Source organism: Plasmodium gonderi (assembly GCF_002157705.1).
Source record: "Plasmodium gonderi DNA, contig: Chr13, whole genome shotgun sequence".
Taxonomy (NCBI): Eukaryota; Apicomplexa; class Aconoidasida; order Haemosporida; family Plasmodiidae; genus Plasmodium; species Plasmodium gonderi.
The window spans coordinates 2,297,211-2,310,981 of NW_021628938.1; the positions used below are offsets into that span (position 1 = coordinate 2,297,211).

General features: G+C 30.2%; 3 protein-coding genes across 3 annotated transcripts; all 3 read left to right on the plus strand.

Annotated features, from left to right (window-relative positions):
- PGO_134280 (hypothetical protein, conserved) lies at positions 1-4,017 on the plus strand (the record flags this gene model as incomplete). Its single annotated transcript, XM_028689944.1, has 5 exons — positions 1-946; positions 1,253-2,766; positions 2,914-2,980; positions 3,210-3,396; positions 3,591-4,017. 5 exons carry the CDS (start codon positions 1-3, stop codon positions 4,015-4,017), a joined length of 3,141 nt encoding a protein of 1,046 aa, XP_028545745.1.
- A 2,671-nt stretch (positions 4,018-6,688) lies between these two features.
- Positions 6,689-8,839, plus strand: PGO_134290 (circumsporozoite protein; the record flags this gene model as incomplete). The annotated part of the gene is made up of 1 exon (XM_028689945.1): positions 6,689-8,839. The coding sequence occupies one exon, from the start codon at positions 6,689-6,691 to the stop codon at positions 8,837-8,839; it is 2,151 nt and encodes a 716-aa protein (XP_028545746.1).
- Positions 8,840-12,367: 3,528 nt separating this feature from the next.
- PGO_134300 (ribonucleoside-diphosphate reductase small chain) lies at positions 12,368-13,417 on the plus strand (the record flags this gene model as incomplete). The annotated part of the gene is made up of 1 exon (XM_028689946.1): positions 12,368-13,417. One exon carries the CDS (start codon positions 12,368-12,370, stop codon positions 13,415-13,417), a length of 1,050 nt encoding a protein of 349 aa, XP_028545747.1.
- Between the last annotated feature and the right edge of the window lie 354 nt (positions 13,418-13,771).

A 13,771-nucleotide genomic window follows, 5' to 3' on the forward strand; every position in this document is an offset into this window, starting at 1 on the left:
ATGAATCAAGAGAAGGATAACATTACGAGCAGTACTTGCACAGAGAGTCATAATGATGAAGGGGTAAATCAACAAAGTGAAACAATTAGAAACCCGAACAGTAGCACATGTAGGAGTCCAAACAGTAGTTGTAATATCAAGATTGATAACAAACATGAAGGATTGTGTGAGGACGACCGAAAAGGTGGAGATATGGAGAAAAATGCAGAAAAAGAAGATACAGAAATAGGCAATGATGTAACCAAGAGCGAAGAATTTATAGAAGAAGAGATTGAAGAAACATTGCAGGGTTCCCGTTCTACCAGCGGAAATGAAGATAATGCAAAAAGGAGAATAGAAAAATGGGCGAAGGAAAAAAAAAAAAAGGAAACGAAAAAGAAAGAGAAAGAAGCAGACTTCGGAGAGGAGGAGGAGGAAGAAAAAAAAAAAAAAAAAAAAAAAAAAAAAAAGAGAGAGAGAAAGAAAATAGAAAAAGAGAAGGAGGAGAGAGAAAAAGAAAAAGTAACGATGAAAAGGAAAAAGAAGAAAAAATTGCAAATGAAAGAGCATGATAATGAAAACGTGAGAGCTCAAATAAGTCAAGGGAAAAAGAAGAAAAAACAGCAAAGAAAATTGGAAAAGAAGAAGATGCGACAGCAGGGGTCCGAAATGTCGGAACTACAAGCTGCAGTAACGAGAAGATCAAATAAAGGTGATCTAAAAAAGGATGTGGAAGTCCTAAAATTTAACGGAATAAAACGAAGAGGGGAAAAAATGACCAGAAAGGAAACAGAATATGAGGACAGCACGGGAAGTGAAATTAACGGTTCCAACATTACCAGTGTCAACACCAAAAGGGGTAGTAACATTTTTGCCAACGAAGAAATTGAAGAGAGTGATGATGAATACAATCTAAACACGCTTGGGAATTTCGACCTAAAGTATTACGATGACTTGGATATTATAGGTAAGATGTGAATAAACGTCACATGTGAATGCCGGTAGATCATACCCTTATCTACCTCTCCCCCATTGGGTTTATGCGATTTTATGATTGACCTTTCCCCCGTCCGTTTGTTCCCTCCTTTTGTTCCTTCCTTTTACTCCCTCCTTTTGCTCCCTACTTTTTGCTCCCTACTTTTTGCTCCCTACTTTTGTTCCGTCCTTATTTTTAAATATGTTTATTGAGCTACTTTCTCTGTCATGAGAATACGCATACGTAAGTGCATGAGCTTTCATATCTACACATACACCTGTCCATGTGCTATTTCAGGATATGACATCATGGGAAACAAAATTCATAAGAAGGATGAGAACACCATTGACGACTTTATAGAATCACAAACGGACAAGAACGCTTGGAGGAAAATTAAAGATAAAAAAAACAATCGAATTATAGAACTGACAGATCAAGACCTGGAAATTATAAGAAGCATTAGAGAAAACAGAGTGGCAACCCGTTTGAAGGAAACAAATTATGTGTATGAAAATGAAAAGGATGAGTACAAATTAGGTACGAAGGAAACACCTAATTTAAAGTATAAACAATCAAAAGAAGAGAAAAAAAGAATTCAGAAAATAATGAATTATCTAATTAATAAAGAAAAATATCCAGAAAAATATAAAAATGAAGAAGATAAAAGCAAATTATTATACGATTTATGGAATAATAAAATTTTTGATGAATTTAATAATGTGAATGAAATTAATTTACCAAACATATTACCAGGTCATAAATATAGCTATAACCCCCCACCAGAATTAATGTATAGCGAGGCAGAAAAAAAGAAAATTATGAAACATAATAATAATACATTTATTCCTCACAATTTTGAAAAAATAAGAAATATAGAATTTTACAAAAAAACATATTTCGAATTATATCAGAGATGTTTAGATATATACTTATGTTCGAGATCATTAAAAAATGTGTTACATATAAAAAAAGAAGACCTATTACCAAAATTACCATCAACTAAATCTCTAAGACCATATCCTGAGCATCCAATTGTAAAGTATATCATGAATGATGATTTGAGTTCACACAATTCTGATAAAAACAAATACCTCAGTCAGATAGATATAAGTGAAGATAACCATATTGTGTATACAATTCAATACAACAAGTTGTACATTTTTGACATATTAACATCCTACAATATTGCAACGATTGACCTTGTGCACTACTACAATGCAGCAATTCCAAAGAAAAAAAATTTGGAACATTTTTTTGATAATATTCGAATAAAGGTAAATAAGGCCTATGACATTGTGGCTGTATCTTGTGCAAATATTATTTTCCTCTTTCATTATGAAAGCTTTGTGCCACCAATCAAATCATCAAGTACAGATAATATCGAAGAAATATACCGAAAGGATTCGAAAAGGAGTAAAAATTCTTTTGAGGAAAACTATAAAAAAGAGGACAAAAAGGACAACAAAAGCCACGAATCTCTATCAGAAGAACCTGACAGTGATGAAGGAATGGAGGATTTATCGGATGATGAAGATTTCGACGGAATCCAGGAGAACGAATTCAGTGAAGATGATGAAAGCATCGATGAGGACAGTGATCACGAAAACCATAAGGACGAATTAGGAAAAAATGAAAAAGATACAGAAGAGATGCTGTCAAGAAAGAAAGGCGAATTTTTAAGCAGAAATATGGTTTATTATAAAACTAAAGGACTAATTGGTGCATTTCACAAAAATTTTAAAAATTCTGATGAATATGTATACGCCCAAGGAGTGGAAGTGAAATGGAAACACATCAAATCGAATGATCGGGTAAGTAGAATCACAGTCATTTCATTTTTCTTATTTTTTCAACGTGCAGTGGAAGTGTGTCGAAAAGTTGCTATGGTTTTCTAAATATATATCCATATGTATTGCTACTCCATTTTTTTATGATTTTTCTTCTTTACCTAACTGTAGAAGATAAAGTACTGCGTCGCAATTCAGCATGAAGGAAAAATAAAATATTTCTCGTGGAATAAAAATGGTACTTTTTGAGGGATGAATATTAACAAAGACAATGATAAGATATATATGAATAAAAAAAATTAAAAAAAAAAAAAAAAAAAAGAGTACTGCTTCAAAAGAGTACTACTTCAAAAGAGTACTACTTCAAAAGAGTGCTGCTTCAAAAGAGTACTTCTTCAAAAGAGTATTACATCCCTAATGTGCGCATTGAAACATTTTCATATAATTACATCTCTTCCCATCTTTAGGAAATTACCTGTCAGTAACATGCTTAAGAAAAGTTGGACAATACCACTACTGCTATTTGCACCATTTAAAATCAATGAAGTCGATAAAACTGATAAAAAAGTACAAGCAGAAGAGAGGGGATATTGTTCAGTCCTTGTTTTTTCCTTCTAGCCCGTATTTCATGGTTGCTTATCAGAATAGCATAACGTAAGAAAAGAGTAGAAAAGAATGAATGTCGAGAGTTTTTACATGAGTCTTCTATCCCATATGTGTATACTATCCCATGTGAATTTTATCCACTTTGCTTATATCCCTACATTCGATTTACATTTTTCTTATTTTTCCCCGAATTGGGACTTGTGAACTTCACATTTGTTTTGTCAACTCCATTCCCTTCGCAGAATATACAATTTAAAAGCCAAATCCAAAAAAGGGAGAATTGTAAAAAAACTGAGAGGAGTACAAAATATAACATGTGTAGATGTACATATAAACGAAAGCTACATATTAGTCTCGGACGAGAAGGGGAATGTGTTCATTTTTGATTTAGACCTTTCTTGTAACCCGTACAAGAAATTTCATCTCCAGTCGTGTTCTATGAAGAAGGTGGAATTTCATAAAAAGTACAATTTGTTTTACACGTTAAGTTCAAATGGAGCAGTGAATTTATTTTATTCCAAATTTTTTCAAGACTATGTAACCAATCCTGTTTTGTTACCAATTAAGCAATTATCGAATGGGTCAAAGATTAGTGATGTTACATGGTCAGGTAAAAATCCATGGCTTTTTGCACACACGGAAGGAAATTTCTCTGTTTTATACACATAATGTATTTGTTTGTAAACAAAATGCATATTTTGTATAGCTATTTTTTTAATTTTTCTTACGTGTACATTTGAATTTTTTTTTTTTTTTTATAATTACCAAAAACTTGGAAGCTTTTACAACTATTATATGAAAAAACATTTTTGCACAATGTTAAGTGAATGTAAATGTGTATGCGTAACGAGAGGAGAAATTGTTCCATTGGTTATCTAATTTTCGAATTTAATCCTATTGTTAAATATAACTGGGAAACAGTATAAATATGTGTGAAAAGGGAAGAAAACTTATAACTCGAAAATGGATTTATAAGCAACATAAATGCAAAAATCGCTACTTTTCATAGCAAATTAATGATATTTGAAAGGAGTATTACTACGAATATTCCCTAAAGTGCTTAATGTTCCAATGTAGAAATGATATTTATTTAAATGTATTATCATTTATTTTTATTTTTTTTTTTTACCTGAGCATTATTTAAAAAAAAAAAAAAAAAAAAAAAAACTAAGCTTTTTTACCTGTCTTTGTCTGGTAAATATTTTAAACTTTCTTAAATTTGGAATGTAGAAAATATTTTTATATGTCTAAACATAATGTTGTACGTACAAAATTTTGATGAATTTTATTTCTCTCCACCACGATCATTATTTTTAAAATCAAAAATTAAATTTCCCCTTCCTCATCTCCAAAGTAGGGTAGAGGACTTATTCAACTACCACTTTTCTTCCCATTTAAATGTTATGAAGATTGAGAAAATAATAAAACCTGCAAATTTTGCAAAATGTACAAATGTACAAATGGAAACGTGTGGGTAGTAACGTCTACTCTGGTGATATTTTAAATATAGGTAAAAGAAACCCAACCGTTGCTTTTCAATTTATTTTTTTACTTTACTCTTTTGGACAATTCCTGTGTCCTTTTCACTGTGCGTACACAATTTTCATCATAGTTCTTCTTAAGAATAATGTCAATACGGAGTGTTTTACAAAGACGTCCAAAATGAAAAAAAAAAAAAAAAAAACAACAAAAAAAGAATACATAAAAGGGAGACCAAATGAGGAAATAAATAAGGACATACATAACAGAAAAAAAAAAAAAAAAAAAAACAAACAAACGATGTGCAGACAAAATAAAGTCTTTCACAAATGAAGGAGAACATAGCATTAGGGTACTGGTCTAAAAATACTTTTTTTTTTTTTTATATATGAGTCTTACTAATTTGTCATTGTATTATAATATGTATGCACATTTTTAAAGCTATAAAAGGAGTACACACCTTTTTTTAAGTTTGTAAAATTGAGAAATGATAACATCACATTTTCGCCTTTTTTTATCAAAGGCCCTTTTTTAAAGTCCCTTTTGTATATTTTTTTCTCACATGTGTCATGAAAAAATTATCATCACATGGGTACGCAAAAGTTTTGATTTGCGATGTGCGAATGCTACACATGTGAAATAATTCCATTTTCATTTTTTTGCCTTATTTTTTTTTTCTTTCATTATACTTTTCCATTATTTATATTTCCCTTTATTTTTTTTTTCATATTTCTTTTTTTTCTTTATTACTTTCACCTTCGACATAACAGTAAAATATTTTTTGCTCATTGGCTTCTTAAATCATTTTTCAATTCGTCCAAAAATTCGCAGGAAGAAGTTGATGATGACTAGATATTTTTTTTAAAAAAAAAGATTACCACTATGTATGTATATATATATATGTATTACTTTTTCCTTTTTTTAAATTTCACTTTTTATCAATGACAATATAACAAAAAAATTAAAAAAATTTCATACACATATCCAGCATATTATTTCCCCCTCCCCGGTTTTTGTATATTTTATTTTTATATAATATAACACATGACGCAAACACGACAAGTATTATTTTTTCGTTAGCTCAAAATCGACTAGTTCCTCTTTAGCTTATTACAAATAGTGCTATTAGGATTGAGAAGAAATATAATAAAGGGAGATAGCCAAAACGATTTTAGGATACACAGTAGTTGCAAGAAAAAAATAGGATGACAAAATTAACAAAATTAGCATAACACAGTTGAAGTAGTAATAACAATCCCAACAGATTCGGCATAATATTTCAACGTGGTAATAACGCGAACATAATGTTGTAAATGTAAAAATGACAAAAGAAACAGTAATACAAAAGCATTAGCAGAAGCTTAAGTAGAGGGAAATAAAAAAGAAAAAAAAAAAAAAAGGGATCCATCTAGTTAATGAAAAAATACGTCAACATTTATTTCCCCAAAATAAACAAGTCCTTTTGAATGATACATTTTTTTTTTTTGCATACTTCTTTACAAAAGTACAATGAATCTGCGATAATTGTAATTTATTATTATTATTATTTTTTATTTTATTTTATTTTTTGTTATTTTTTAAGAATATTTAAAATTTTCAGAATCTTCAGAAATTTGGGTAATTCGAAAGTGCCTTTTATTTTCTATGAATAATTCCCCATTACCCTATTTAAAGATTAAATCCATCAGTCGGCTAAACAAAAATACATTATATGCATATATACATATATACATATTATTGAAGAACAAGAACTGTGGGGGAGGAGAGGAAACAAATTTTTAAAAGGCATAAAGAAAGGTCAAAATTGAAAATAGCATTTTTGCTTCTTTTGCCAGAGAATATAAAATACATTATACATATAATGAGCATTAGCAAACACACAGGAAATGAGGTAAGTATAGTAGAAAGAGAAAAAAATGAAGAAATCAGTGCTGTTATCCAAAATGACAAAAATGCATTAACTACAGTTTACCAAAATAGAATCGATCGAATAATGAAAGGGAAGGATGTGGAAAATGATGTATATGTGGAGGTAGAAGAAAAGCACACATTAGTGGAGGGAAAGATGATAAGAGATAAAGTTGCATTCAATTGTAATAATGATAATGACCCAGAAGGTTGCATCATTATTAGTGAAGATATACGACAGACATATGATTGTGTAGAAGGAGCATCCAGTAATCTACATGAAGAAAATTTGAACCAAGTGAAAGATAATGATATAATGGTTCAAGATGTAAACAGCTCGAATGAGATGAAAAATGATAGAAGTGAAATAAGGGTGCAAAAAATCACAAATACAGCGGGAATAAGCAATGACAAATGTGAACAAAAAGATTATAATATTAATGAAAATAAGGAGGATAAAAGTAATGGTAATATGGATGCCATGCAAAATAGTGTAATTATTCCGAATGTTGAGGTTACGGAAAATGGTGAGCCCAGGGAAAATGGGGATGACTCCCCTCTGGATGAAGGCAGTATATCAATGGACGAAAGAGCCGATGAGAACGCAGAAAGTGCAGGAAGTTTTGTGTTAGAAGAAGATTTGAATTTATCAAGAAGAGTATTCAGAAATTTTTATATATGTTCAATTTTTATACATGGGACATTGTTATTAATGGTATTATTATTGATGGGAATTCTGTGCTATGATTTTATAAAAGTACCATCTGTTTCAAATAAAGAGAAAATAATGATATATTTCTGTGGGTTATTACTGACTTTATTAGGTTTACATATATTTTTAAATTTATACATGTCTATAAGATTATTAAGGCAAGCAGAAATTTCAAAATTTTTGAAATCTGTTGAATCAAAGATGCACGTAATTATTTTAGTGTATTTTTTTATATGTGCATATACTTATTTTTTTGAATGGAAAAATTACCCAATTAATTCTACTTTTTACTTTAGCTTAATTTTAGTAATCATATACTATTTTATGCCCATATTTTTATATATAGTATTAAGAATACTTTTTGTTATTGTTATTTTTATTTTACTTTTTGTGAAAAGAAAAAGTCCAACCCCTAAGAAAATTTTAAAAAAATTAAAAATAATGAAGTATGCAGAATATAGGAAATATTGCGAAGATGAAGATTGCATGCACAGTGATTATTTTAAAAATTGGAGGGAACTCAATGGGGAAAAGGATCCATTGAACGAAATTCCTGCAGCAGAGGTTTCTGAAATCATGAACACGATGCCTGTAGAGGTGGCCGCTACAACAAGACAAGATACGACGACGACGACGATGACAACTCATTTGGATATCCCTATGAGCACCTCAATACCTATTGGTGATAACAAGGGAAGTGATAGAATCTCAATTGAGATTACTGCACCAAATTATAACGTGGATGGGAACACGATCTCGACAGTGGCTTCCTGTGTTCAGCACGGAAATAGCAACATAGATGAAAAAAGAGAAGGTCATGATGAATACAGGACCAAGACCAATGTTACTCTAAGTCTCAATGGTAACAATAAAACGAGGAATAATATAGAACGACATTCTTTCTATAGGAATGCTATAGGAGTAAATGGGGGAAGAGAAACTACAAATAATCCCGGTACACAAGCGAACGATAGGAAAAACGATGACCGAACAAGCAGAAGTTCCAATGTAAGGGAGATAAACAATGTTCACAGCTGTGAAAATGATAAGGCCGTTTCAAATATTAGAGAATGTACTAATGAATTAAATAAGGATGGGAAAGAATCAGGTTTATTTGAGTATTTTCAGAAAGTTTTAAAAAAAAAAAAAGGTTCACTTGAGAATGATAAAATTGAAGTGCCTGAAAATAAAATTGAAGAAAATTCGTTTCATATTAATATCGAGAGTTCAGATTATGCATGTTCAATTTGTTGTACGGAATACTTAGAAGATGATGATATTTGTATATTACCTTGCAATTATCTTCACTATTTCCACAAAGAGTGTATATTTACATGGTTGAAGAGAAACAACGACTGCCCCTTGTGTAGGAAGTGCATTGGGAAGATGTGAAATGGGTGAGAGGACAGGGAAAAAAAGGAAGGACAGATAAGATATGTATACGTATATATTGCATATGTGTACGTATGCGTGACACTTAGCTACAGGACAGTAAGCACTATTTGGTTTTTACTCACTTTCGGAATATTGCACTCGTCGCTTATTTACTCCCCCTAGTGATATGCATCATACTCAAATGAGTTCCGTTGCACACTGCACTACATTCGAATTCCCTTTTTTCTTTTTCTTTTTTTTGTCGAATTCTTAAATTTACAAAAACATTTCATTTGCACAATTTGGTTCATTTTGCTTCATTTTGCTTCATTTTGGTTCATTTTGCTTCATTTTGCTTCATTTTGCTTCATTTCGCTTCATTTCGTTCCATTTCTTTTCATTTCGCTTCATTCGTTTAATATCGTTTTTCATTTTGTTAATAAATCGTAATTTGCCAAATTCTCGACCTGAGATACACCTATATACACATGCACAGTTTAGACACAGCACTCGTGTGAATATTTCATGGATCAGTTTGTTACTAGCACCAAAGATACACTTGTCCTACAAGTAATAGTGCTCATTTGATTTGTTACATTCAATAAAATTGCAGCCCCATAGTGCCGTAGTGTCCCAGGAGTGTATGCATATATACATGTGCATATACGTACATATACATGCACATATATATGTATATGTATATATGTGTATGTATATATGTGTGTGTTAATACTCGTGGGCACGCCTATGGGAATGTTTTTGTTTATGCTTATGCATACACATCCTAGTATTTTTTATTTTATTATTTTTTTTTTTAGTTAGCATTACCATTTACATAATGTGCATGTTGCTCATTTTTTTTTAGCAAAGTGTAGAGCCATGAAAATTTTATGTTTTTTAATTTAAGTTTGCTCCATTGAGTTCGCTTCAGTTCGGTTTTATTTTATTTCAATTACAATTTGGGTTAAATCACCATTATATCACAATAAAGCCACGCATAAATGATTCGCAGGTCAATGGTAAAAACTACTGTTATATGACAATTAATCCATAATTTTTTTCACAGTTTAGCTGTAGATTTCATATTACATTTATTTATTCTGCCAAATCTCCGGCAACATAAATTTTCTTTTTGCATGAACATAAAGGAAAAATAAAGTAAAAATAGAGATAGGGCGAAAAGGAGAGGAGGGGATGATTACAAGCTATATATATATATATATATATATATATATATATATATACTTAGGTTGACGTTAAAAATGAAATTATTGCATAGGAAAGTAAAACCTTACAATAAAAACCACATTGCTATTCATGCATGTAGGTGTGTGTTTTTTCGCTTGTGTGTGAATATATATTTTTTTTTTTTTTCTTACCCCTATTGCCCTGTCCCCCCTCTACCCCTGTACCTAATTGGCTTAATTAGAAAAGGAAATTGAGTACTAAATGCCAAAGAAAAAACCTTCCATTTTTGTGCATAACCCATGTATCATAAATATATCCCTTGTAACAATTTTTTTCACTGTGAAGATGTACACACTTGTTTTTATAACACGTGGTAAGTTTTGTTGCTAAGGAGAATTCATTTCCTTTTCTGTATTTTTTTTTTTTTTTTTTTTTTTTTTTTTTTTTGTTATCTTACACTGGTTGAGAACTTTTAGGTAAGAGGATCTTAAACAATGTTAAAAAAAAAAAATTTAGAGAAAATTTGATAAAGTGTGGACATAAAAATATTCTCTGTGGGTATAACACCTTTTTATTTAAATTGGGATCAGGAAGAATTTAACAAACCAAATGAAGATAATATATGAAAGTTGAATTTATTGTTATGAAGTTATGGTGAAGTGAAACACTTACACATGTACGAAACATAGTAGAGACGAGGAACACATTATATATATTTTTTAAGAAAAAATAACAGGAATTGCATTCGTGACAAGTAGGTTTACTAAGGAATATATATTCACCTTCTATATATCATATAAAAAAAAAAAAAAATTTTGTTACGCAACAATGATTTATGAAACCTGAGAAAAGTGCACTGTCTAATTGTGTTTTTAAATCACATCCTGCATGAATATTGTATTTTCATTATCGATTTAGCGTTCTGTATCATATCACAAAACAAAAAAAAAAAAAAAAAAAAAAAAAAAAAAAAACCTCTGCTCATATTTGGTGAAAAAGGAGAGAAGTATGTCTTTCATTTTTTGAAAAAAAAGGGATATAATAAATTTAAAAATTTTAATAAAGAAATTTTTTTTTTTTTTTAAAATTACAAAAAAAAAAAAAAAAAAAAAAAAAAAAAAAAAAAAGACCCTCTGCTCATATTGTGAGACAAGTGAGGACGTATGCTCTCCTTTTTTGAAAGAAGAGTGATATATATATTTAAATATTTAATGAAGGCATTTTTTTTTTTTTTTTCAAAATTGAAAATAAGTATAGATATAAAAACGTACTAAATTATTATTTCACACATTCTGATGTTATGTTAATCAACGAACATGCGCTTTATTCCATGTGATAAAAATATATACGTGGGATGTTCTTTAAAATGTGCAGATGAAACATATAGGAGAATCTCTACAAGCACATTTATTTTTTATTTTTTTACAAGGAGCGCATTGTGCAGAAAAAATAAATTCGTGCATGTCCTCATTTATTTCGTTTTAGTACTCAGCTGTGCTATATGTTAGCATAAGTACATATACATATGTATATATATGTATATATATACCTCACAGTTCTCTACTTCGAATACATTCTTTTGTTTGTTTAATCGTTCATAGGCATTTCATTAATTTGTTCAGGCGTTCATTCGTGTTATTTTATTTTATTTTATTTTATTTTTTTTGCACCCTTGCAAGATAAGCACTATTTTACGATTTATATTTTTATTTTTTTTCCGCCTTATTTTCATATTTTCACATTTTCACATTTTCACGTTTCACCTCATGTGCACAGCATGAACATTTTGTTATTATAAAAAACTACCTTTCCACTTCTCAGTATGGAATACGTGCCACAAAATTTTGTGAAAAAAAGCATCCAAATTTTTTTTTTCGAATTGTAGGCACATTAGTGAGTGTATATCACTTTTTTTTCATACACTTTTTTTTCTTACACTTTTTCTGCTTTTTTTTTTTTACTCCCTTTTCTGTTTTTTTCTTTTACGCTTTTATGTTTTTCTACTTTTTTCTTACGCTTTTTTTTTTTTTTTTTTTTTTTTTTTTGTACCCCCTTTTCACCCCACTGCTTGCCCTTGTTTATGCAATATTATACAGCCTCTTTTTCACGCTTCGCAATTTGATGATTTATTCTCTTCTTGTAGTTACACATATTGGTGTGTTTCTATTTCCATTCGATTTCACCCCATGGAAGATCATTTCATTTCCTAAGATTACTTTTTTTCTGTTCTCTTCGTTATCTTTTCTTCACTGATTCATTGCTTCTCTTTTTCTTTTTTTTTTTTTTGTGCTTTTTTGCTCTCTCGCATCATTTCAACAAATTATATTCCCCCATTTTTGAAACAAATAACTAAAGCGAATGGCGGAAGTACTGAACATTTCGAAAATCCCCATTTTTTCAAAAAAGGAAAAAGAATTTAGTGATTTACAAAAAAGTAAAGAAGAAAATGAAAAGATTTTAAGCAGAGAAACGGACAGATTTACACTCTACCCCATTTTGTATCCAGATGTGTGGGATTTTTATAAAAAAGCAGAAGCATCATTTTGGACAGCGGAGGAAATAGATTTATCGAGTGATTTAAAAGATTTCGAAAAATTAAATGATAATGAAAAGCATTTTATAAAACATGTTTTAGCATTTTTTGCAGCAAGTGATGGAATTGTTTTGGAAAATTTAGCTAGTAAGTTTTTACGACAAGTTCAAATTACAGAGGCAAAAAAATTTTATTCTTTTCAAATAGCTGTTGAAAATATACATTCCGAAACATACAGTTTATTAATTGATAATTACATAAAGGATGAAAAAGAAAGATTGAATTTATTTCATGCTATAGAAAATATACCAGCTGTAAAAAATAAAGCATTATGGGCAGCCAAATGGATAAATGATACTAATTCCTTTGCAGAAAGGATAGTGGCAAATGCATGCGTAGAAGGAATTTTATTTAGTGGAAGTTTCTGTGCAATATTTTGGTTTAAAAAGCAAAATAAGTTACATGGATTGACATTCAGTAATGAATTGATTAGTCGAGATGAAGGACTACACACAGATTTTAACTGTTTAATTTATAGTTTATTAGAAAATAAATTACCAGAAGAAGTTGTGCAGAATATCGTTAAAGAGGCAGTAGAAGTAGAAAGATCATTTATATGCGAATCTTTGCCTTGTGATTTAATTGGGATGAATTCTAGATTAATGTCTCAGTATATCGAATTTGTCGCTGATCGATTACTGGAATGTTTGGGGTCTTCCAAAATTTTCCATTCAAAGAATCCATTCAACTGGATGGATCTCATATCCCTACAAGGAAAAACAAATTTTTTTGAAAAGCGAGTTGCAGATTATCAGAAATCGGGAGTCATGGCACAGAGAAAGGATCAGGTCTTCTGCCTCAACAGTGACTTCTAAGAGGGAAGTGCATAGCCGAGCGTTTCTTCCTCCATGCATGGGAAGAAGTGGAAAGTGTGAAAAGAAGTGTGTGGATAAAGTATACACAAAGTATGAGCAAATTATGTGTACATATGTGCATACATATATTCATATGACATTCTGAAATATTCGCATCCTCATCCCTATACACAAATTCGAAAATCATTCTTTTATTATTGTAAACATGCGCTACACAAAATTGTGCACATGCGGGGATGGCGATTTCTTTTGCCGATTCTCCATCAAGTCGCTCTTTTTTTTTTTTTTGTTTGCAGCCAAAAAAACAGAAAAATATATATATACATGCAAATATATATATATATATATATTTGC